The sequence below is a fragment of the Mustelus asterias genome, chromosome 24 (genome assembly GCF_964213995.1).
Source record: "Mustelus asterias chromosome 24, sMusAst1.hap1.1, whole genome shotgun sequence".
Lineage (NCBI taxonomy): Eukaryota > Metazoa > Chordata > Chondrichthyes > Carcharhiniformes > Triakidae > Mustelus > Mustelus asterias.
In genome coordinates, this window is record NC_135824.1 from 54,330,531 (window position 1) to 54,356,638 (window position 26,108).

Genomic DNA, 26,108 nt, shown 5'->3' on the forward strand with positions numbered 1-26,108 from the left:
TAAACCTGTTGGACTTTAACCTGGTACCAAACAAGAAAATGCTGGAAAATCTCAGCGGGTCTGGCAGCATCTGTAAGGAGAGAAAAGAGCTGACGTTTCGAGTCCAGATGACCCTTTGTCAAGGCTTTAACCTGGAGTTGTGAGATTTCTTAGTGGGGCATTACCTAGTGTTGTGAGACCTCTTACTGTGCCCACTTCTGATCACTCACCTGAAAGAGCAGCGTTCCAAAAGCTCGTGATATCAAATAAACCTGTTGGACTTTAACCTGGTGTTGAGAGACATCGTACTGCGACTTTACCTGGTGTTGTGAGAATTGTTAGTGGTTCTTTACCTGGTGTTGTGAGACGGAGTTGTGAGACCACTGAGTGGTTCTTTACCTAGTGTTGTGAGACTTGTTACTGGGACTGTACCTGGTGTTGTGAGACTTCTTGATTTGATTTATTATTGTCATATGTATTTGCATACAGTGAAAAGTATTGTTTCTTGCGCGCTATGCAAACAAGGCATACCATTCATAGAGAAGGCAAGGTGAGAGTGCAGAATGTAGTGTTACAGTCATAGTTAGGGCATAGAGAAAGATCAACTTAATGCAAGGTAGGCCCATTCAAAAGTCTGACAGCAGCAGGGAAGAAGCTGTTCTTGAGTCGGTTGATACGTGACCTCAGACTTTTGTATCCTTTTCCCAACGGAAGAAGGTGGAAGAGAGAATGTCCGGGGTGCGTGGGGTCCTTAATTATGCTGGCTGCTTCGCCGAGGCAGTGGGAAGTGTAGACAGAGTCAATGGATGGGAGGCTGGTTTGTGTGATGGACTGGGCTACATTCACGACGTTTTGTAGTTCCTTGTGGTCTTGGGCAGAGCAGGAGCCCCAGACCAAGCTGTGATACAACCAGAAAGAATGCTTTCTATGGTGCATCTGTAAAAGTTGGAGAGAATCGTAGCTGACATGCCAAATTTCCTTAGTCTTCTGAGAAAGTAGAGGCATTGGTGGGCTTTCTTAACTATAGTGTCGGCATGGGGGGACCAGGACAGGTTGTTGGTGATCTGGACACCTAAAAAGTGACACCTTAGTGGTTATTTACCTAGTGTTGTGAGACATCGTGCTGGGACTATAACCTGGTGTTGTGAGACTTGTTAGTGGTTCTTTACCTAGTGTTGTGAGATGTTATTGGGACTATAACCTGGTGTTGTGAGACCACTTAGTGGCTCTTTACCTAGTGTTGTGAGATGTTATTGGGACTATAACCTGGTGTTGTGAATCCTGTTAGTGGAACTTTACTTGCTGTTGTGAGACTTGTTGCTGGAACTGTAACCTGGTGTTGTGAAACTAGTTAGTGGTTCTTTACCTAGTGTTGAGGTCGTGGTGCTGCCTCACCAACACATGTAAGCCGCACAACATCAGGTTTAAGTCCAACAGGTTTATTTGGACTCAGAAGCTTTCAGAACATTGCTCCTTCGTTCTTTACCTAGTGTTGAGATGTTACTGGGACTGTAACCTGGAGTTGTGAGACCTGGAGTTGTGAGACCACTTAGTGGAACTTTACCTGGTGTTGAGATGTTCCTGGGACTGTAACCTGGTGTGTGAGACCTCCCACTGTGCCCACCCCAGTCCCAGACTGGCACCTCCAGCTCCTCACCAGCACACAGCCCCACCATGGGGCTTCTTGTCTCAGTGGGAAGAAAAGCAGTGACCCGGGGGGCTATTTTAACCATGTCCCCTCTCTCTGCTCCTTGTCTTTGCAGGCCAAGCTAATCGTGCCCAACAGCACGGCGGGGCTGATCATCGGCAAGGGCGGCGCCACGGTGAAGGCGGTGATGGAGCAGTCGGGGGCCTGGGTGCAGCTGTCGCAGAAGCCGGAGGGCATCAACCTGCAGGAGCGGGTGGTGACGGTGAGCGGCGAGGGAGAGCAGAACCGCAAGGCGCTGGAGCTGATCGTGCAGAAGGTGCAGGAGGACCCGCAGAGCGGCAGCTGCCTCAACATCAGCTACGCCAACATCTCGGGCCCGGTGGCCAACTCCAACCCCACCGGCTCGCCGTACGCCAACTCAGGGGGCGAGGTGCTGGCGCCGGTCGCCGCCTCGGCCGCCGCCGCCGCCGCCGCCGCCGGCTTGCTGGGCCACCACCACGCCGGCAACCTGGCGGGCTTCGGCGGCGGTGGCGGCGGCCTGGCGGCGGCCTTCACCGGCAACGACCTGCTGGCCATCAGCTCGGCGCTCAACACGCTGGCCAGCTACGGCTACAACACGGGCTCGCTGGGCCTGGGCCTGGGCCCGGCCACTGCCAGCGGCGTCCTGGCGGCGGTGGCGGCCAGCGCCAACCCGGCGGCGGCGGCCGCCGCCAACCTGCTGGCCTCGTACGCCAGCGAGGCCTCGGGCGGCGGGGGTGGCGGCGGCGGAGGAGGCGGCGGGGGAGGAGGGAACCCCGGAGGAGGAGGGGGAGGCGCGGTGAGTACCTTCTCGCTGGGCTCGCTGGCCGCCAACGGCTACTTCGGCGCCGCCGCCGCCTCGCCGCTGGCCGCCTCCGGCTCCATCCTGGCCGCCGAGAAGCTGGGCGAGGCCTCCAAGGACGTGCTGGAGATCGCCGTGCCCGAGAACCTGGTGGGCGCCATTTTGGGCAAGGGCGGCAAGACGCTGGTGGAGTACCAGGAGTTGACTGGCGCCCGCATCCAGATCTCCAAGAAAGGCGACTTCCTCCCCGGCACCCGCAACCGCAAGGTCACCATCAGCGGCTCACCGGCCGCCACGCAGGCCGCCCAGTACCTCATCAGCCAGCGGATCACCTATGAGCAGGGGGTCCGTGCCGCCAACCTCCAGAAAGTGGGTTAGCACAAACAGCTCTCCCTTTCCTTTTTAAACTCAGAGGGGGCGTATAGAGTACTTGATTCCGATTAAAACGTCTGGTATTATTAATATATTATATGACAACGTCAGAGATCTGTGTATATGTAAATAATGTTTGCCTCTGCTCTCCATGGAGACGACGCCACACTTTCCCCTCTCCCCCCCTGACCCTCCCAGCTCCCATCCCACCTTCACCCTCCTCCCTCTAACAGAGTCCCCTTCGGTAATTCCATCTCCACCCCCCCTCCCTTTAACAGTCCCTTCACTTAATTCCATCTTCACCCACTCCCCTGATTTCATTTCATTTCCATCCTCCTCCCTTTATTCCATCTCCATCCTCCTCCCTTTAACAGTCCCTTTATTTTATTCCATTTTATTTTAATCCCCTCAGTCCCTTAATTTTATTTCATTCAATTTTCATCCCCTCAGTGTCTTTACTTTACCCCCCCCCCTTTATTTTATTCCCCCGGTCTCCCTGTGGGACAAGTGTCCCCAGTCCCTTTAACTTACTCACACCCTCCTTCTCCCCATAGGGCATGGCCCCTCAATTCCTTTAAATTATTGCCCCCCTGTCCCCATGGGACATGACCCACTTAATCTCTCTATTTTATTCCCCTGTGCTCCCCTCGGGGACACGTCCCCTCAATCCCTCCCCTCTCGCCATGGGACAAGTGCCCTCAGTCCCTTTCACCCTCCCCATGGGGCATGACCCCTCAGTCTCTTTATTTTATTCCCCCTCTATCCACGTGGGGCATGTCCCCTCAGTCGCTTCATTTTACTCACCTTCTCCCCCCCCCCCACCCCCCTCCGCGTGGGGGCATGTCCCCTCGGTCCCTTTATTTAATTGCCCTTCCCTTCCTCTCTGTGGGGGCAGGTCTCGGCCTGGACCTGATGAACAACAGCCTTCCCAAAATGGCCGCCCGGTGACCCCCCCCAGCCTCCTTTTCCATCTTCTTCTGAGCTGCAAGGGCAACGCGCAGAGTGGACAAGCCCGTAATCCCACCTGAGGCAAAAAGTAAATTACCGCGGACGCTGGGGCCTGAAACGAAAACAGAAAATGCTGGAAAATCTCAGCGGGTCTGGCAACCTCCGTGGAGAGAGAACAGAGCTGATCCAGACTCGAAACGTTGACTCTATTCTCTTTCCACAGATGCTGTCAAGACGCGCTGAGATTTTCCAGCATTTTCTATTTTTGCCCTTCATCCCACCTCCTTGCTTGCCCCACCCCTCCCCCTGGCCCTTTTGGCTGGGATCAAGGCCGGGATTCTCCGATCTCGCCCCCCGGCTGGGATTCTCCAGTTCCGCTGCTGTGAGCAGAGTTTGGGCTGAGCTACAGATTTTCCGTTCTCGCTGACGGGGCGTGCCACTCGGGAGAGTCCCGGCGCCGGCTCAAGCCCAGGATGGGCTGTGAAACCTTTTCTTGTCAGCTTGGATCTTATCATTAAAAAATCATAGAGTGCAGAAGGAGGCCATTCGGCCCATTGAGTCTGCACCAACAACAATCCCATCCCTGGCCCTATCCCCAGAACTCCACACATTTTTCCTCACTAATCCCTCCAACCTACACATCCACTTTAACAGGGCCAGTCAACCTAACCCGCACATCTGTGGGAGGAAACCGGAGCACCCGGAGGAAACCCACGCAGACACGGGGAGAACGTGCAAACTCCACACAGTCACCCAAGCCGGGAATCGAACCCAGGTCCCTGGAGCTGTGAGGCAACAGTGCTAGCCACTGTTCCACCCTTGTGTATGTCTCTCTTGTAGGGATGATGAATTGGATTTCATTTAAAGTTGTTTTTTGGAGCGTCGAGGGGGTGGATTTGGGTCTGCTCAGTCCACTCTGTGCATTGACTTTCTATCTTTTAAGAACGGAGTAAAAATTCTTCTTAAAAATCTGCTGCCTTCCTCCACAAACCAATTCAAGAGAGACAAACAAGATCCAAGCTGACAAGAAAAGACATTGCACCCCATTTTGGGCTTGATCTGACGCTTGATATTGGCCAAGAAACATTCTCCAGCCCTTTTCCCAGAAGGAAAAACAGAGTTCAGACCAATTTCCCTATTTTACTGTTTTTCTTTTCTTCCCACTTCTGGGTTCCACACCTTCTCTTAATTCATCCCTGTGAGCATCGCTGGTTAGAACCACCATTTATTGCCCATTCCTAATTGCCCCTCAAGGTGGTGAGCCGCCTTGTGCCCGCTGCAGTCCATGTGATTTAGGTGCACCCACATAAGGAGAGAGTTCCAGGATTTTGACCCAGCGACAGTGAAGGAACGGCCGATATATTTCCCAGTCAGGAGGGTGAGTGGCCCCGGAGGGGGAACTTGCAGGTGGCGGTGTTTCCCCATGTGTCTGCTGTCCCTTGTCCTTCTAGATGGTAGAGGTCGTGGGTTTGGAAGGTGCTGTTTAAAGAGCCTTGTTGTTTGCTGCAGTCCAGCTGGGACATACTGCTGCCACCTACGCATCGGTGATGGGAGGAGTGAATGTTTAAGATGGTAGATGGGGTGCCAATCAAGTGGGGCTGCTTTGTCCTGGGCCCTTGCCCTCCAACTCCAAAGCAGGGTGGGGTCGCTGAATGAACCTGAAACCCGCCCCCTCCATGTAATGGCTTCATCAAGGCCCATGACGTGGGGCTCTTGGAGTATGAGCTCCCTGATGGGAAGGGCAATTAAGGCCTCAATCAGGGAGGTCATACTCCAAGAATCCCATGAGGTCGTTGAAGTCATTACACTCTCCACCTTCCCTTGTCGGGTTAGTGACTCTGGACACATTCCTGGAGGTTTTGTCACATGACGTGCCAACTCTGATGGCCCGCACTCCCACCAGTTGGCATGTCCACTGTGGTGTCAACCTGTCCTTCTAGACTCACTGGACAGGCGATCAGTCCTTCCATTTCCCCCACTAGATGATGTTAGACTGTCCAATAATCCACCCCGCCCCCAACCCATACCCAAATATTTATGACGAATTAACAAAATGGGGGAAGAAAAGGATGCACAATGCCCCTATGATATGGTCATTCCTGAGTGTGGCTCACAGTAACATAGAAACTATAAGCAGGAGGAGGCCATTCGGCCCTTCGAGCCTGCTCCGCCATTCATCACCATCATGGCTGATCATCAACTTCAATATCCTGATCCCTTGATCCCTTTAGCCCCAAGAGCTATATCTAATTTCCTTTTGAGTAAGAGGTCTCGTGACACCAGGTTAAAGTCCAACAGGTTTATTTGGAATCACGAGCTTTCGGAGCGCTGCTCCTTCATCAGGGTGAGTGGAGGATGAAGGAGCAGCGCTCCGAAAGCTTGTGGTTGCAAATAAACCTGTTGGACTTTAACCTGGTGTTGTGAGACTTCTTACTGTGCCCAGTCGAGTCCAACGCCGGCACCTCCACATCATAATTTCCTCTTGAAATCACACAAGGTTCAACTATTTTCTCTGTTTCAACTAATTTTTGTGGTAGTGAATTCAACACATTCACCACTCTCTGGGTGAAGAAATTTCTCCTCACCTCAGTCCGAAAATAAGTTTATCCCCTTCTCCTCAAACTGTAAAAACTATTTTTAAACTAGAAAGAGTACAGGAAAGATTTACTAGGATGCTACCGGGACTTGATGGTTTGAGTTATTCGTAGAGGCTGGATAGACTGGGACCTTTTCCCTGGAGCGTAGGAGGCTGAGGGGTGATCTTATAGAGGTCTATAAAATAATGAGGGGCACAGATCAGTTCGATAGTCAATATCTTTTCCCAACGGTGGGGGAGTCTAAAACTAGAGGGCATAGGTTAAAGTGAGAGGGAAGAGATACAAAAGGGTCCATAGGGGCAATCCTTTCACACAGGTGAGTGTGTCTGGAACGAGTTGCCATAGGTAGTAGTAGAGGCGGGTACAATTTTGTCTTTTGAAAAACATTTAGACAGTTACATGGGTAAGATTTGTGTAGAGGGAAATGGGCCAAATGCGGGCAATTGGGACTAGTTTAATGGTAAAAACTGGGCGGCATGGACAAGTTGGGCCGAAGGGCCTGTTTCTATGCTGTAAACCTCGATGACCCCTAGTTCTGAACTCCCATTGGGAACATTCTGAATCTTCCCTGTCCTAATCCTGTTAGAATTTTATAAGTTTCTCTGAGATCCCCTCTCATTCTTCTAAACTGCAGTGAATATAATCCTAACCGATTTAGTCTCACCTCACATGACAGACCTGATATCCCAGGAATCGGCCCGGTAAACTTTCTCTGCTCTCCCTCTATAGCAAGGACATCCTTCCTCAGATAAGGGCACCAAGACTGCACACAATACAGGAGAACCATCTTTAATTCCTGGAGACTCCAGGGCGAACCTAGAGGAGTTGGTTGGCAACCCTACTCTTCCTCCCAAACTAACTGGCAAGGTGAAAACACTTTGTGGCGTTTTGTCTTCAAAATTCTGAGCGAGCCGCCATCTTGCTTCCTGTCCTTGGTTCCCCAGCCTTGCTCTCATTTGGAGAATTCAAAGCTTCTATTTTTCGGAATGAGCCTTTCCGGGGAATTTCGGGACCCTGCTAGCTAGTCGGATGTCACGCGGGTCCTCAATATAAAACAGAACTGAGAGATTATAACCGTCAGGAGAAAATGACAAAGAACAAGGACTTTTCCCTATTGAAGGGCAAGTGGATGAGTGTCCTGATTGAAGTCTTTTAGATGCTGGAACGATTTGATGGGTTCCATGCTCAAGAGTCCAAAACCTAGATATGTAATATTGGACAGCACAGATGGAGGCCATTCAGCCCCTCATGTCTGTTCCGGTTCTCTGAAAGAACTGTCCAGTTTATAAGCAACACTGTTGCCCCATAACCCTCCCGAATTAGGGGCCATCAGTCACAAATAAATTCAGGTGGAGGCCCTTTACCCCGGGAATGGGAAGAACCTGGAGCTCGCTTCCACAGGGGCCGATTAAGGTCAATAGTGTAGGTGTATTTTAGGGGCAGCTGAATAGCTAGATATTTATTCAGTAAGGGGACTCGAGGGTAATGGGGATAAGACGGGAAAGTGGAGGTGAGGATTATCATATCGGATCAGTCATGGTCTCATTGAATGGGGGAGCAGACTCGATGGGCCGAATGGCCTACTCCTATGTCTTGTGGTTGAAAACGGGAGGGAGAGAGGAATAGAAGGTGGAGGTGAAGTAGGGTGGGAGGAGATTGGTTTGACGCTCTGCCCTATCACTCAGCATAGTTTGGGGAGGGGATTTTCAGGGTACAACTCCTTCGGAAAACACATTGGCTGCAAAGTCCTGAGAGTTTGGGAAGAATTTTGTCAAAGGAAAGGTTAAAACTTATTGGATGAGTTCGAACCAATCCAGCTCTCTCGATCCCCCTGTCATCAAACATCTGTTCAATTCTCTTTTCAACTCATTCTGACCACATCAATATCCCAGGATGTTTTCAAAGCAAGTCAAAACCAAAGTTCCAGCATCCAATAAATCCCACTGATCCGGAGTAAACTTAGTATCACAACACTCTCCCTGTTACACCCCTTTCGCAGTACAACACACTCTCTGTTACAGCCCACTCTCAGTAAAACACTCTCTCTGTTACAGCCCACTGTCAGTATAACACTCTCTCTGTTACGCCCGACTCTCAGTATAACACTCTCTGTTACACCCCTCTCAGTATAACACTCTCTGTTACACCCCGCTCTCAGTGTAACACTCTCTCTGTTACACCCCACTCTCAGTATAACACTCACTCTGTTACACCCCACTCCCAGTATAACACTCTCTCCGTTACAACCCACTCTCAGTATAACACTCTCTCTGTTACGCCCCACTCCCAGTACAACACACTCTCTGTTACACCCCACTCCCAATATAACACTCTCTCTGTTACACCCCACTCTCAGTATAACACTGTCTCGGTTACACCCCACTCTCAGTATAACACTCTCTCTGTTACACCCCACTCTCAGTACAAGACTCTCTCTGTTACACCCCACTCCCAGTACAACACACTCTCTGTTACACCCTACTCTCAGTATAACACTCTCTCTGTTACACCCCACTCTCAGGACAAGACTCTCTCTGTTACACCCCACTCCCAGTACAACACTCTCTCTGTTACATCCCACTCTCAGTATAACCCTCTCTGTTACACCACACTCTCAGTATTACACTCTCTCTGTTACACCCCACGCTCAGTACAACACTCTCTCTGTTACAACCCACTCCCACAATAACACTCTCTCTGTTACATCCCGCTCTCAGTATAACACTCTCTCTGTTACAACCCACTCTCAGAATAACTCTCTCTGTTACACCCCACCCTCAGTACAACGCTCTCTCTGTTACACCCCACTCTCAGTATAACACTCTCTCTGTTACATCCCACTCTCAGTATAACCCTCTCTGTTACACCACACTCTCAGTATTACACTCTCTCTGTTACAACCCACTCCCACAATAACACTCTCTCTGTTACACCCCGCTCTCAGTATAACACTCTCTCTGTTACAACCCACTCTCAGAATAACTCTCTCTGTTACACCCCACCCTCAGTACAACGCTCTCTCTGTTACACCCCACTCTCAGTATAACACTCTCTCTGTTACATCCCACCCTCAGTATAACCCTCTCTGTTACACAACACTCTCAGTATTACACTCTCTCTGTTACACCCCACGCTCAGTACAACACTCTCTCTCTTACAACCCACTCCCACTATAACACTCTCTCTGTTACACCCCGCTCTCAGTATAACACTCTCTCTGTTACAACCCACTGTCAGAATAACTCTCTCTGTTACACCCCACCCTCAGTACAACGCTCTCTCTGTTACACCCCACTCTCAGTACAACTCTCTCTGTTACACCCCACCCTCAGTATAACTCTCTCTGTTACACCCCACCCTCAGTATAACTCTCCCTGTTACACTCCAATCTCAGTATACCTCTCTCTGTTACACCCCACTCTCAGTATAACACTCTCTCTGTTACACCCCATTCTCAGTATAACACTCTCGCTGTTACACCCCACTCTCAGTATAACACTCTCGCTGTTACACCCCACCCTCAGTATAACTCTCTCTGTTACACCCCACTCTCAGTATAAAACTCTCTCTGTTACACCCCATTCTCAGTATAACACTCTCGCTGTTACACCCCACCCTCAGTATAAGTCTCCCTGTTACATTCCACTCTCAGTATACCTCTCTCTGTTACACCCCACTCTCAGTATAACACACTCTCTGTTACACCCCATTCTCAGTATAACACTCTCTCAGTTACACTCCACTCCCAGTATAACACTCTCTCTGTTACACCCCACTCGCAGTACAAGACTCTCTCTGTTACACCCCACTCCCAGTACAACACTCTGTTACATCCCACTCTCAGTATAACACCCTCTCAGTTACACCCCACTCTCAGTATAACACTCTCTCTGTTACACCCCACTCTCAGTACAACACTCTCTCTGTTACACCCCGCTCTCAATACAACACTCTCTGTTACACCCCTCTCTCAGTATAACACTATCTGTTACACCCCACTCTCAGTGTAACACTCTCTCTGTTACACCCCACTCCCACTATAACACTCTCTCTGTTACACCCCACTCCCAGTATAACACTCTCTCTGTTACACCCCACTTACAGTACAAGACTCCCTCTGTTACAACCCACTCCCACTATAACGCTCTCTCTGTTACACCCCACTCTCAGTATAACACTCTCTCTGTTACACCCCACTCTCTGTATAACACACTCTCTGTTACACCCCACTCTTAGTATAACACTCTCTCTGTTACACCCCACTCTCAGTATAACTCTCTCTGTTACACCCCACCCTCAGTATAACTCTCTCTGTTACACTCCACTCTCAGTATACCTCTCTCTGTTACACCCCACTCTCATTATAACACTCTGTTACACCCCATTCTCAGTATAACACTCTCGCTGTTACACCCCACTCTCAGTGTAACACTCTCTCTGTTACACCCCACTCCCAGTATAAACTCTCTCTGTTACACCCCACTCTCAGTACAACACTCTCTCTGTTACACCCCACTCCCAGTATAAACTCTCTCTGTTACACCCCACTCTCAGTGTAACACTCTCTCTGTTACACCCCACTCCCAGTATAAACTCTCTCTGTTACACCCCATTCTCAGTATAACACTCTCGCTGTTACACCCCACTCTCAGTATAACACTCTGTTACACCCCACTCTCAGTGTAACACTCTCTCTGTTACACCCCACTCCCAGTATAAACTATCTCTGTTACACCCCACTCTCAGTGTAACACTCTCTCTGTTACACCCCACTCCCAGTATAAACCCTCTCTGTTACACCCCACTCTCAGTTTAACACTCTGTTACACCCCACTCCCACTATAACACTCTCTCTGATACAGCCCACTCCCAGTACAATGCACTCTCTGTTACACCCCACTCTCAGTTTAACACTCTCTCTGTTACACCCCACTCTCAGTATAACACTCTGTTACACCCCGCTCTCAGTGTAACACTCTCTCTGTTACACCCCACTCCCAGTACAACACTCTCTCTGTTACACCCCACTCCCAGTATAACACTCTCTGTTACACCCCATTCTCAGTATAACACTCTCTCTGTTACACCCCACTCTCAGTACAACACTCTCTCTGTTACACTCCACTCCCACTATAACACTCTCTCTGATAAAGCCCACTCCCAGTACAACGAACTCTCTGTTACACCCCACTCTCAGTTTAACACTCTGTTACTCCCCACTCTCAGTGTAACACTCTCTCTGTTACACCCCACTCCCAGTATAACACTCTCTCTGTTACACCCCACTCTCAGTATAACACTCTGTTACACCCCTCTCTCAGTATAACACTCTCTGTTACACCCCGCTCTCAGTGTAACACTCTCTCTGTTACACCCCGCTCTCAGTGTAACACTCTCTGTTACACCCCACTCCCAGTATAACACTCTCTCTGTTACACCCCACTCTCAGTATAACACTCTGTTACACCCCTCTCTCAGTATAACACTCTCTGTTACACCCCGCTCTCAGTGTAACACTCTCTCTGTTACACCCCACTCCCAGTATAACACTCTGTTACACCCCACTCTCAGTACAATACTCTCTCTGTTACACCCTACTCCCACTATAACACTCTCTCTGTTACACCCCACTCTCAGTATAACACTCTCTCTGTTACACCCCACTCTCAGTATAACACTCTCTATGTTACACACCACTCCCAGTACAACACACTCTCTGTTACACCCCACTCTCAGTATAACAGTCTCTCTGTTACACCACACTCTCAGTATAACACTCTGTTACACCCCTCTCTCAGTATTACACTCTCTCTGTTACAACCCACCCTCAGTACAACGCTCTCTCTGTTACACCCCACTCTCAGTATAACACTCTCTCTGTTACATCCCACTCTCAGTATAACCCTCTCTGTTACACCACACTCTCAGTATTACACTCTCTCTGTTACAACCCACTCCCACAATAACACTCTCTCTGTTACACCCCGCTCTCAGTATAACACTCTCTCTGTTACAACCCACTCTCAGAATAACTCTCTCTGTTACACCCCACCCTCAGTATAACCCTCTCTGTTACACAACACTCTCAGTATTACACTCTCTCTGTTACACCCCACGCTCAGTACAACACTCTCTCTCTTACAACCCACTCCCACTATAACACTCTCTCTGTTACACCCCGCTCTCAGTATAACACTCTCTCTGTTACAACCCACTGTCAGAATAACTCTCTCTGTTACACCCCACCCTCAGTACAACGCTCTCTCTGTTACACCCCACTCTCAGTACAACTCTCTCTGTTACACCCCACCCTCAGTATAACTCTCTCTGTTACACCCCGCTCTCAGTGTTACACTCTCTCTGTTACGCCCCACTCCCAGTATAACACTCTCTCTTTTACACCCCACTCTCAGTACAATACTCTCTCTGTTACACCCCACTCCCACTATAACACTCTCTCTGTTACAGCCCACTGTCAGTATAACACTCTCTCTGTTACACCCCGCTCTCAGTATAACACTCTCTCTGTTACAACCCACTCTCAGTATAACTCTCTGTTACACCCCACCCTCAGTATACCTCTCTCTGTTACACCCCACTCTCATTATAACACTCTCTCTGTTACACCCCATTCTCCGTATAACACTCTCGCTGTTACACCCCACTCTCAGTGTAACACTCTCTCTGTTACACCCCACTCCCACTATAACACTCTCTCTGATACACCCCACTCCCAGTACAACACTCTCTCTGTTACACCCCTCTCTCAGTGTAACACTCTCTCTGTGACACCCAACTCCCAGTATAACACTCTGTTACACCCCACTCCCACGATAACACTCTCTCTGTTACACCCCACTCTCAGTATAACACTCTCTCTGTTACACCCCACTCTCAGTATAACACTCTCTCCGTTACACCCCACTCTCGGTATAACACTCTCTATGTTACACCCCACTCTCAGTATAACTCTCTCTGTTACACCCCACCCTCAGTACAACGCTCTCTCTGTTACATCCCACTCTCACTATAACTCTCTCTGTTACACCCCACCCTCAGTATAACTCTCTCTGTTACACCCCACCCTCAGTATAACGCTCTCTGTTACACTCCACTCTCAGTATACCTCTCTCTGTTACACCCCACTCTCATTATAACACTCTGTTACACCCCATTCTCAGTATAACACTCTCGCTGTTACACCCCGCTCTCAGTATAACTCTCTCTGTTACGCCCCACCCTCAGTATAACGCTCTCTGTTACACTCCACTCTCAGTATACCTCTCTCTGTTACACCCCATTCTCAGAATAACACTCTCGCTGTTACACCCCACTCTCAGTGTAACACTCTGTTACACCCCACTCCCAGTATAAACTCTCTCTGTTACACCCCACTCTCAGTATAACCCTCTCTGTTACACCCCACTCTCAGTTTAACACTCTCACTGTTACACCCCACTCTCAGTACAACACTCTCTCTGTTACACCCCACTCCCACTCTAACACTCTCTCTGATACACCCCACTCCCAGTACAACACACTCTCTGTTACACCCAACTCTCAGTATAACAGTCTCTCTGTTACACCCCACTCTCAGTATAACACTCTGTTACACCCCTCTCTCAGTATAACACTCTCTGTTACACCCCGCTCTCAGTGTAACACTCTCTCTGTTACACCCCACTCTCAGTGTAACACTCTCTCTGTTACACCCCACTCCCAGTATAACACTCTCTCTGTTACACCCCACTCTCAGTACAATACTCTCTCTGTTACACCCCACTCCCACTATAACACTCTCTCTGTTACAACCCACTCTCAGTATAACTCTCTCTGTTACACCCCACTCTCAGTATAACTCTCTCTGTTACAGCCCACCCTCAGTACAACGCTCCCTCTGTTACAACCCACTCTCAGTATAACTCTCTCTGTTACACCCCACCCTCAGTATAACTCTCTCTTTTACACTCCACTCTCAGTATACCTCTCTCTGTTACACCCCACTCTCATTATAACACTCTGTTACACGCCATTCTCCGTATAACACTCTCGCTGTTACACCCCACTCTTAGTGTAACACTCTCTCTGTTACACCCCACTCCCAGTATAAACTCTCTCTGTTACACCCCACTCTCAGTATAACCCTCTCTGTTACACCCCACTCTCAGTGTTACACTCTCTCTGTTACACCCCACTCCCAGTATAAACTCTCTCTGTTACACCCCACTCTCAGTATAACCCTCTCTGTTACACCCCACTCTCAGTTTAACACTCTCTCTGTTACACCCCACTCCCAGTAAAACACTCTGTTACACTCCACTCTCAGTACAATACTCTCTCTGTTACACCCCACTCCCACTATAACACTCTCTCTGTTACACCCCACTCTCAGTATAACACTCTCTCTGTTACACCCCAATCTCAGTATAACACTCTCTATGTTACACCCCACTCCCAGTACAACACACTCTCTGTTAAACCCCAATCTCAGTACAACACTCTCTGTTACACCCCACTCTCAGGACAAGACTCTCTCTGTTACACCCCACTCCCACTATAACACTCTCTCTGTTACACCCCGCTCTCAGTATAACACTCTCTCTGTTACACCCCGCTCTCAGTATAACACTCTCTCTGTTCCACCCCACTCTCAGTATAACACTTTCTCTCTTACACCCCACTCTCAGTATAACACTCTCTCTGTTACACCCCACTCTCAGTATAACACTTCCTCTCTTGCACCCCACTCTCAGTATAACACTCTCTCTGTTACACCCCGCTCTCAGTACAAGACTCTCTCTGTTACACCCCACTCCCACTATAACACTCTCTCTGTTACAACCCACTCTCAGTATAACTCTCTCTGTTACACCCCACTCTCAGTATAACTCTCTCTGTTACAGCCCACCCTCAGTACACGCTCCCTCTGTTACAACCCACTCTCAGTATAACTCTCTCTGTTACACCCCACCCTCAGTATAACTCTCTCTTTTACACTCGACTCTCAGTATACCTCTCTCTGTTACACCCCACTCTCATTATAACACTCTGTTACACCCCATTCTCCGTATAACACTCTCGCTGTTACACCCCACTCTCAGTGTAACACTCTCTCTGTTACACCCCACTCCCAGTATAAACTCTCTCTGTTACACCCCACTCTCAGTATAACCCTCTCTGTTACACCCCACTCTCAGTGTTACACTCTCTCTGTTACACCCCACTCCCAGTATAAACTCTCTCTGTTACACCCCACTCTCAGTATAACCCTCTCTGTTACACCCCACTCTCAGTTTAACACTCTCTCTGTTACACCCCACTCGCAGTAAAACACTCTGTTACACCCCACTCTCAGTACAATACTCTCTCTGTTCCACCCCACTCCCACTATAACACTCTCTCTGTTACACCCCACTCTCAGTATAACACTCTCTCTGTTACACCCCACTCTCAGTATAACACTCTCTATGTTACACCCCACTCCCAGTACAACACACTCTCTGTTAAACCCCAATCTCAGTACAATACTCTCTGTTACACCCCACTCTCAGTATAACACTCTCTGTTACACCCCACTCTCAGTATAACACTCTCTGTTACACCCCACTCTCAGGACAAGACTCTCTCTGTTACAGCCCACTCCCACTATAACACTCTCTCTGTTACACCCCGCTCTCAGTATAACACTCTCTCTGTTACACCCCGCTCTCAGTATAACACTCTCTCTGTTACACCCCACTCTCAGTATAACACTTTCTCTCTTACACCCCACTCTCAGTATAACACTCTCTCTGTTACACCCCGCTCTCAGTACAAGACTCTCTCTGTTACACCCAACTCTCAGTATAACACTCTCTCTGTTACACCCCACTCTCAGGAAAAGACTCTCTCTGTTACACCCCACTCTCAGTATAACACTCTCTGTTACACCCCACTCTCAGGACAAGACTCTCTCTGTTACACCCCACTCCCAGTAAAACACTCTCTCTGTTACATCCCACTCTCAGTATAACCCTCTCTGTTACACCCCACTCTCAGTATAACACTCTCTCTGTTACACCCCACTCTCAGTATAACACTTTCTCTCTTACACCCCACTCTCAGTATAACACTCTCTCTGTTACACCCCGCTCTCAGTACAAGACTCTCTCTGTTACACCCCACTCTCAGTATAACACTCTCTCTGTTACACCCCACTCTCAGGACAAGACTCTCTCTGTTACACCCCACTCTCAGTATAACACTCTCTCTTACACCCCACACTCAGGACAAGACTCTCTCTGTTACACCCCACTCCCAGTAAAACACTCTCTCTGTTACATCCCACTCTCAGTATTACACTCTCGATGTTACACCCCACGCTCAGTACAACACTCTGTTACAACCCACTCCCACTATAACACTGTCTCTGTTACACCCCGCTCTCAGTATAACACTCTCTCTGTTACAACCCACTCTCAGTATAACTCTCTCTGTTACACCCCACCCTCAGTACAACGCTCTCTCTGTTACATCCCACTCTCACTATAATACTCTCTCTGTTACACCCCATTCTCAGGATAACACTCTCGCTGTTACACCCCGCTCTCAGTATAACACTCTCTCTGTTACACCCCGCTCTCAGTATAACACTCTCTCTGTTACACCCCACCCTCAGTAAAACTCTCTCTGTTACACTCCACTCTCAGTATACCTCTCTCTGTTACACCCCACTCTCATTATAATACACTCTCCGTTACACCCCATTCTGAGGATAACACTCTCGCTATTACACCCCACTCTCTGTATAACACTCTGTCTGTTACACTCCACTCTCAGTATAACACTCTGTTACACCCCATTCTCCGTATAACACTCTCGCTGTTACAACCCACTCTCAGTGTAAGACTCTCTCTGTTACACCCAACTCCCAGTATAAACTCTCTCTGTTACACCCCACTCTCAGTTTAACACTCTCTCTGTAACACCCCACTCCCACTATAACACTCTCTCTGATACACCCCACTCCCAGTACAACACACTCTCTGTTACACCCCACTCTCAGTATAACAGTCTCTCTGTTACACCCCGCTCTCAGTATAACACTCTGTTGCACCCCTCTCTCAGTATAACACTCTCTGTTACACCCCGCTCTCAGTGTAACACTCTCTCTGTTACACCCCACTCTCTGTGTAACACTCTCTCTGTTACAACCCACTCCCAGTATAACACTCTCTCTGTTACACCCCACTCTCAGTACAATACTCTCTCTGTTACACACTACTCCCACTATAACACTCTCTCTGTTACAGCCCACTGTCAGTATAACACTCTCTCTGTTACACCCCACTCTCAGTACAACGCTCTCTCTGTTACATCCCACTCTCACTATAATACTCTCTCTGTTACACCCCATTCTCAGTATAACACTCTCTCTGTTACACCCCACCCTCAGTAAAACTCTCTCTGTTACACTCCACTCTCAGTATACCTCTCTCTGTTACACCCCACTCTCATTATAATACTCTCTCCGTTACACACCATTCTGAGGATAACACTCTCGCTGTTACACCCCACTCTCAGTGTAACACTCTCTCTGTTACACCCCACTCTCAGGACAAGACTCTCTCTGTTACACCCCACTCCCACTATAACACTCTCTCTGTTACAGCCCACTGTCAGTATAACACTCTCTCTGTTACACCCCACTCTCAGTATAACACTCTCTGTTACACACCATTCTCAGTATAACACTCTCTCTGTTACACCCCACTCTCAGTATAACACTCTGTCACACCCCTCTCTCAGTATAACACTCTCTGTTACACCCCGCTCTCAGTGTAACACTCTCTCTGTTACACCCCACTCCCAGTATAACACTCTGTTACACCCCACTCTCAGTACAATTCTCTCTCTGTTACACCCCACTCCCACTATAACACTCTCTCTGTTACACCCCACTCTCAGTATAACACTCTCTCTGTTACACCCCACTCTCAGTATAACACTCTCTATGTTACACCCCACTCCCAGTACAACACACTCTCTGTTAAACCCCAATCTCAGTACAACACTCTCTGTTACACCCCACTCTCAGTATAACACTCTCTGTTATACCCCACTCTCAGGACAAGACTCTCTCTGTTACACCCCACTCACACTATAACACTCTCTCTGTTACACCCCGCTCTCAGTATAACACACTCTCTGTTACACCCCACTCTCAGTATAACACTTTCTCTCTTACACCCCACTCTCAGTATAACACTCTCTCTGTTACACCCCACTCTCAGGACAAGACTCTCTCTGTTACACCCCACTCTCAGTATAACACTCTCTGTTACACCCCACTCTCAGTATAACACTCTCTGTTACACCCCACTCTCAGGACAAGACTCTCTCTGTTACACCCCACTCCCACTCTAACACTCTCTCTGATACACCCCACTCCCAGTACAACACACTCTCTGTTACACCCAACTCTCAGTATAACAGTCTCTCTGTTACACCCCACTCTCAGTATAACACTCTGTTACACCCCTCTCTCAGTATAACACTCTCTGTTACACCCCCCTCTCAGTGTAACACTCTCTCTGTTACACCCCACTCTCAGTGTAACACTCTCTCTGTTACACCCCACTCCCAGTATAACACTCTCTCTGTTACACCCCACTCTCAGTACAATACTCTCTCTGTTACACCCCACTCCCACTATAACACTCTCTCTGTTACAACCCACTCTCAGTATAACTCTCTCTGTTACACCCCACTCTCAGTATAACTCTCTCTGTTACAGCCCACCCTCAGTACAACGCTCCCTCTGTTACAACCCACTCTCAGTATAACTCTCTCTGTTACACCCCACCCTCAGTATAACTCTCTCTTTTACACTCCACTCTCAGTATACCTCTCTCTGTTACACCCCACTCTCATTATAACACTCTGTTACACGCCATTCTCCGTATAACACTCTCGCTGTTACACCCCACTCTTAGTGTAACACTCTCTCTGTTACACCCCACTCCCAGTATAAACTCTCTCTGTTACACCCCACTCTCAGTATAACCCTCTCTGTTACACCCCACTCTCAGTGTTACACTCTCTCTGTTACACCCCACTCCCAGTATAAACTCTCTCTGTTACACCCCACTCTCAGTATAACCCTCTCTGTTACACCCCACTCTCAGTTTAACACTCTCTCTGTTACACCCCACTCCCAGTAAAACACTCTGTTACACTCCACTCTCAGTACAATACTCTCTCTGTTACACCCCACTCCCACTATAACACTCTCTCTGTTACACCCCACTCTCAGTATAACACTCTCTCTGTTACACCCCACTCTCAGTATAACACTCTCTATGTTACACCCCACTCCCAGTACAACACACTCTCTGTTAAACCCCAATCTCAGTACAACACTCTCTGTTACACCCCACTCTCAGTATAACACTCTCTGTTACACCCCACTCTCAGGACAAGACTCTCTCTGTTACACCCCACTCCCACTATAACACTCTCTCTGTTACACCCCGCTCTCAGTATAACACTCTCTCTGTTACACCCCGCTCTCAGTATAACACTCTCTCTGTTACACCCCACTCTCAGTATAACACTTTCTCTCTTACACCCCACTCTCAGTATAACACTCTCTCTGTTACACCCCACTCTCAGTATAACACTTTCTCTCTTACACCCCACTCTCAGTATAACACTCTCTCTGTTACACCCCGCTCTCAGTACAAGACTCTCTCTGTTACACCCCACTCCCACTATAACACTCTCTCTGTTACAACCCACTCTCAGTATAACTCTCTCTGTTACACCCCACTCTCAGTATAACTCTCTCTGTTACAGCCCACCCTCAGTACAACGCTCCCTCTGTTACAACCCACTCTCAGTATAACTCTCTCTGTTACACCCCACCCTCAGTATAACTCTCTCTTTTACACTCCACTCTCAGTATACCTCTCTCTGTTACACCCCACTCTCATTATAACACTCTGTTACACCCCATTCTCCGTATAACACTCTCGCTGTTACACCCCACTCTCAGTGTAACACTCTCTCTGTTACACCCCACTCCCAGTATAAACTCTCTCTGTTACACCCCACTCTCAGTATAACCCTCTCTGTTACACCCCACTCTCAGTGTTACACTCTCTCTGTTACACCCCACTCCCAGTATAAACTCTCTCTGTTACACCCCACTCTCAGTATAACCCTCTCTGTTACACCCCACTCTCAGTGTAACACTCTCTCTGTTACACCCCACTCCCAGTAAAACACTCTGTTACACCCCACTCTCAGTACAATACTCTCTCTGTTCCACCCCACTCCCACTATAACACTCTCTCTGTTACACCCCACTCTCAGTATAACACTCTCTCTGTTACACCCCACTCTCAGTATAACACTCTCTATGTTACACCCCACTCCCAGTACAACACACTCTCTGTTAAACCCCAATCTCAGTACAATACTCTCTGTTACACCCCACTCTCAGTATAACACTCTCTGTTACACCCCACTCTCAGTATAACACTCTCTGTTACACCCCACTCTCAGGACAAGACTCTCTCTGTTACACCCCACTCCCACTATAACACTCTCTCTGTTACACCCCGCTCTCAGTATAACACTCTCTCTGTTACACCCCACTCTCAGTATAACACTTTCTCTCTTACACCCCACTCTCAGTATAACACTCTCTCTGTTACACCCCGCTCTCAGTACAAGACTCTCTCTGTTACACCCAACTCTCAGTATAACACTCTCTCTGTTACACCCCACTCTCAGGAAAAGACTCTCTCTGTTACACCCCACTCTCAGTATAACACTCTCTCTGTTACACCCCACTCTCAGGACAAGACTCTCTCTGTTACACCCCACTCTCAGTATAACACTCTCTGTTACACCCCACTCTCAGGACAAGACTCTCTCTGTTACACCCAACTCCCAGTAAAACACTCTCTCTGTTACATCCCACTCTCAGTATAACACTCTCTATGTTACACCCCACGCTCAGGACAACACTCTGTTACAACCCACTCCCACTATAACACTGTCTCTGTTACACCCCGCTCTCAGTATAACACTCTCTCTGGTACAACCCACTCTCAGGAAAACTCTCTCTGTTACACCCCACCCTCAGTACAACGCTCTCTCTGTTACCTCCCACTCTCAGTATAACCCTCTCTGTTACACCCCACTCTCAGTATTACACTCTCTATGTTACACCCCACGCTCAGTACAATACTCTGTTACAACCCACTCCCAATATAACACTCTCTCTGTTACACCCCGCTCTCAGTATAACACTCTCTCTGTTACAACCCACTCTCAGTATAACTCTCTCTGTTACACCCCACCCTCAGTACAACGCTCTCTCTGTTACATCCCACTCTCACTATAACTCTCTCTGTTACACCCCACCCTCAGTAAAACTCTCTCTGTTACACTCCACTCTCAGTATACCTCTCTCTGTTACACCCCACTCTCATTATAATACTCTCTCTGTTACACCCCATTCTCAGGATAACACTCTCGCTGTTACACCCCACTCTCAGTGTAACACTCTCTCTGTTACACCCCACTCTCAGGACAAGACTCTCTCTGTTACTCCCCACTCTCAGTATTACACTCTCTCTGTTACACCCCGCTCTCAGTATAACACTCTCTCTGTTACACCCCACTCTCAGTATAACACTTTTTCTCTTACACTCCACTCTCAGTATAACACTCTCTCTGTTACACCCCGCTCTCAGTACAAGACTCTCTCTGTTACACCCCACTCTCAGTATAACACTCTCTCTGTTACACCCCACTCTCAGGACAAGACTCTCTCTGTTACACCCCACTCTCAGTATAACACTCTCTGTTACACCCCACTCTCAGGACAAGACTCTCTCTGTTACACCCCACTCCCAGTAAAACACTCTCTCTGTTACATCCCACTCTCAGTATAACCCTCTCTGTTACACCCCACTCTCAGTATTACACTCTCTATGTTACACCGCACGCTCAGTACAACACTCTGTTACAACCCACTCCCACTATAACACTGTCTCTGTTACACCCCGCTCTCAGTATAACACTCTCTCTGTTACAACCCACTCTCAGTATAACTCTCTCTGTTACACCCCACCCTCAGTACAACGCTCTCTCTGTTACATCCCACTCTCACTATAATACTCTCTCTGTTACACCCCATTCTCAAGATAACACTCTCGCTGTTACACCCCACTCTCATTATAATACTCTCTCTGTTACACCCCATTCTCAGGATAACACTCTCGCTGTTACACCCCACTCTCTGTATAACACTCTCTCTGTTACACCCCACTCTCATTATAACACTCTGTTACACCCTATTCTCCGTATAACACTCTCGCTGTTACACCCCACTCTCAGTGTAAGACTCTCTCTGTTACACCCAACTCCCAGTATAAACTCTCTCTGTTACACCCCACTCTCAGTTTAACACTCTCTCTGTTACACCCCACTCTCAGTACAACACTCCCTCTGTTACACCCCACTCCCACTATAACACTCTCTCTGATACACCCCACTCCCAGTACAACACACTCTCTGTTACACCCCACTCTCAGTATAACAGTCTCTCTGTTACACCCCACTCTCAGTATAACACTCTGTTACACCCCTCTCTCAGTATAACACTCTCTGTTACACCTCGCTCTCAGTGTAACACTCTCTCTGTTACACCCCACTCTCAGTGTAACACTCTCTCTGTTACAACCCACTCCCAGTATAACACTCTCTCTGTTACACCCCACTCTCAGTACAATACTCTCTCTGTTACACCCCACTCCCACTATAACACTCTCTCTGTTACAGCCCACTGTCAGTATAACACTCTCTCTGTTACACCCCACTCTCAGTATAACACTCTCTGTTACACCCCATCCTCAGTATAACACTCTCTCTGTTACACCCCACTCTCAGTATAACACTCTGTTACACCCCTCTCTCAGTATAACACTCTCTGTTCCACCCCGCTCTCAGTGTAACACTCTCTCTGTTACACCCCACTCTCAGTGTAACACTCTCTCTGTTACAACCCACTCCCAGTATAACACTCTGTTACACCCCACTCTCAGTACAATACTCTCTCTGTTACACCCCACTCCCACTATAACACTCTCTCTGTTACACCCCACTCTCAGTATAACACTCTCTCTGTTACACCCCACTCTCAGTATAACACTCTCTATGTTACACCCCACTCCCAGTACAACACACTCTCTGTTAAACCCCAATCTCAGTACAACACTCTCTGTTACACCCCACTCTCAGTATACCTCTCTCTGTTACACCCCACTCTCATTATAATACTCTCTCTGTTACACCCCATTCTCAGGATAACACTCTCGCTGTTACACCCTACTCTCAGTGTAACACTCTCTCTGTTACACCCCACTCTCAGGACAAGACTCTCTCTGTTACACCCCACTCTCAGTATTACACTCTCTCTGTTACACCCCGCTCTCAGTATAACACTCTCTCTGTTACACCCCACTCTCAGTATAACACTTTCTCTCTTACACCCCACTCTCAGTATAACACTCTCTCTGTTACACCCCGCTCTCAGTACAAGACTCTCTCTGTTACACCCCACTCTCAGTATAACACTCTCTGTTACACCCCACTCTCAGGACAAGACTCTCTCTGTTACACCCCACTCCCACTATAACACTCTCTCTGTTACACCCCGCTCTCAGTATAACACTCTCTGTTACACCCCATCCTCAGTATAACACTCTCTCTGTTACACCCCACTCTCAGTATAACACTCTGTTACACCCCTCTCTCAGTATAACACTCTCTGTTCCACCCCGCTCTCAGTGTAACACTCTCTCTGTTACACCCCACTCTCAGTGTAACACTCTCTCTGTTACACCCCACTCCCAGTATAACACTCTGTTACACCCCACTCTCTGTACAATACTCTCTCTGTTACACCCCACTCCCACTATAACACTCTCTCTGTTACACCCCACTCTCAGTATAACACTCTCTCTGTTACACCCCACTCTCAGTATAACACTCTCTATGTTACACCCCACTCCCAGTACAACACACTCTCTGTTAATCCCCAATCTCAGTACAACACTCTCTGTTACACCCCACTCTCAGTATACCTCTCTCTGTTACATCCCACTCTCATTATAATGCTCTCTCTGTTACACCCCATTCTCAGGATAACACTCTCTCTGTTACACCCCACTCTCAGGACAAGACTCTCTCTGTTACACCCCACTCTCAGTATTACACTCTCTCTGTTACACCCCGCTCTCAGTATAACACTCTCTCTGTTACACCCCACTCTCAGTATAACACTTTCTCTCTTACACCCCACTCTCAGTATAACACTCTCTCTGTTACACCCCGCTCTCAGTACAAGACTCTCTCTGTTACACCCCACTCTCAGTATAACACTCTCTGTTACACCCCACTCTCAGGACAAGACTCTCTCTGTTACACCCCACTCTCAGTACAAGACTCTCTCTGTTACACCCCACTCTCAGTATAACACTCTCTGTTACACCCCACTCTCAGGACAAGACTCTCTCTGTTACACCCCACTCCCACTATAACACTCCCTCTGTTACACCCCGCTCTCAGTATAACACTCTCTCTGTTACACCCCACTCTCAGTATAACACTTTCTCTCTTACATCCCACTCTCAGTATAACACTCTCTCTGTTACACCCCGCTCTCAGTACAAGACTCTCTCTGTTACACCCCACTCTCAGTATAACACTCTCTCTGTTACACCCCACTCTCAGGACAAGACTCTCTCTCTTACACCCCACTCTCAGTATAACACTCTCTGTTACACCCCACTCTCAGGACAAGACTCTCTCTGTTACACCCCACTCTCAGGTCAAGACTCTCTCTGTTACACCCCACTCCCAGTAAAACACTCTCTCTGTTACATCCCACTCTCAGTATAACACTCTCTGTTGCACCCCACTCTCAGTATTGCACTCTCTATGTTACACCCCACGCTCAGTACAACACTCTGTTACAACCCACTCCCACTATAACACTGTCTCTGTTACACCCCGCTCTCAGTATAACACTCTCTCTGTTACAACCCACTCTCAGTATAACTCTCTCTGTTACACCCCACCCTCAGTACAACGCTCTCTCTGTTACATCCCACTCTCACTATAACTCTCTCTGTTACACCCCACCCTCAGTAAAACTCTCTCTGTTACACTCCACTCTCAGTATACCTCTCTCTGTTACACCCCACTCTCATTATAATACTCTCTCTGTTACACCCCATTCTCAGGATAACACTCTCGCTGTTACACCCCACTCTCAGGACAAGACTCTCTCTGTTACTCCCCACTCTCAGTATTACACTCTCTCTGTTACACCCCGCTCTCAGTATAACACTCTCTCTGTTACACCCCACTCTCAGTATAACACTTTCTCTCTTACACCCCACTCTCAGTATAACACTCTCTCTGTTACACCCCGCTCTCAGTACAAGACTCTCTCTGTTACACCCCACTCTCAGTATGACACTCTCTGTTACACCCCACTCTCAGGACAAGACACTCTCTGTTACACCCCACTCCCACTATAACACTCTCTCTGTTACACCCCGCTCTCAGTATACCACTCTCTCTGTTACACCCCACTCTCAGTATAACACTTTCTCTCTTACACCCCACTCTCAGTATAACACTCTCTCTGTTACACCCCGCTCTCAGTACAAGACTCTCTCTG

General features: G+C 48.4%; 1 protein-coding gene across 5 annotated transcripts in view; it reads left to right on the forward strand.

The window, feature by feature from the left end:
• The window catches only part of LOC144511421 (RNA-binding protein Nova-1-like), a 178,717-nt gene extending 175,724 nt beyond the window's left edge, over window positions 1-2,993 (forward strand). For 3 of the 5 annotated variants that reach the window (XM_078241760.1, XM_078241762.1, XM_078241764.1), the window contains 2 exons: window positions 1,743-2,382; window positions 2,428-2,993. In XM_078241760.1, coding sequence (XP_078097886.1) covers window positions 1,743-2,382; window positions 2,428-2,825 — 1,038 coding nt within the window. In that variant the 3' untranslated portion in view covers window positions 2,826-2,993. Of the gene's footprint in view, window positions 1-1,742 lie in introns of all 5 variants that reach the window. The other 2 variants (XM_078241761.1, XM_078241759.1) reach the window with 2 other exon arrangements.
• Window positions 2,994-26,108: the final 23,115 nt, after the last annotated feature.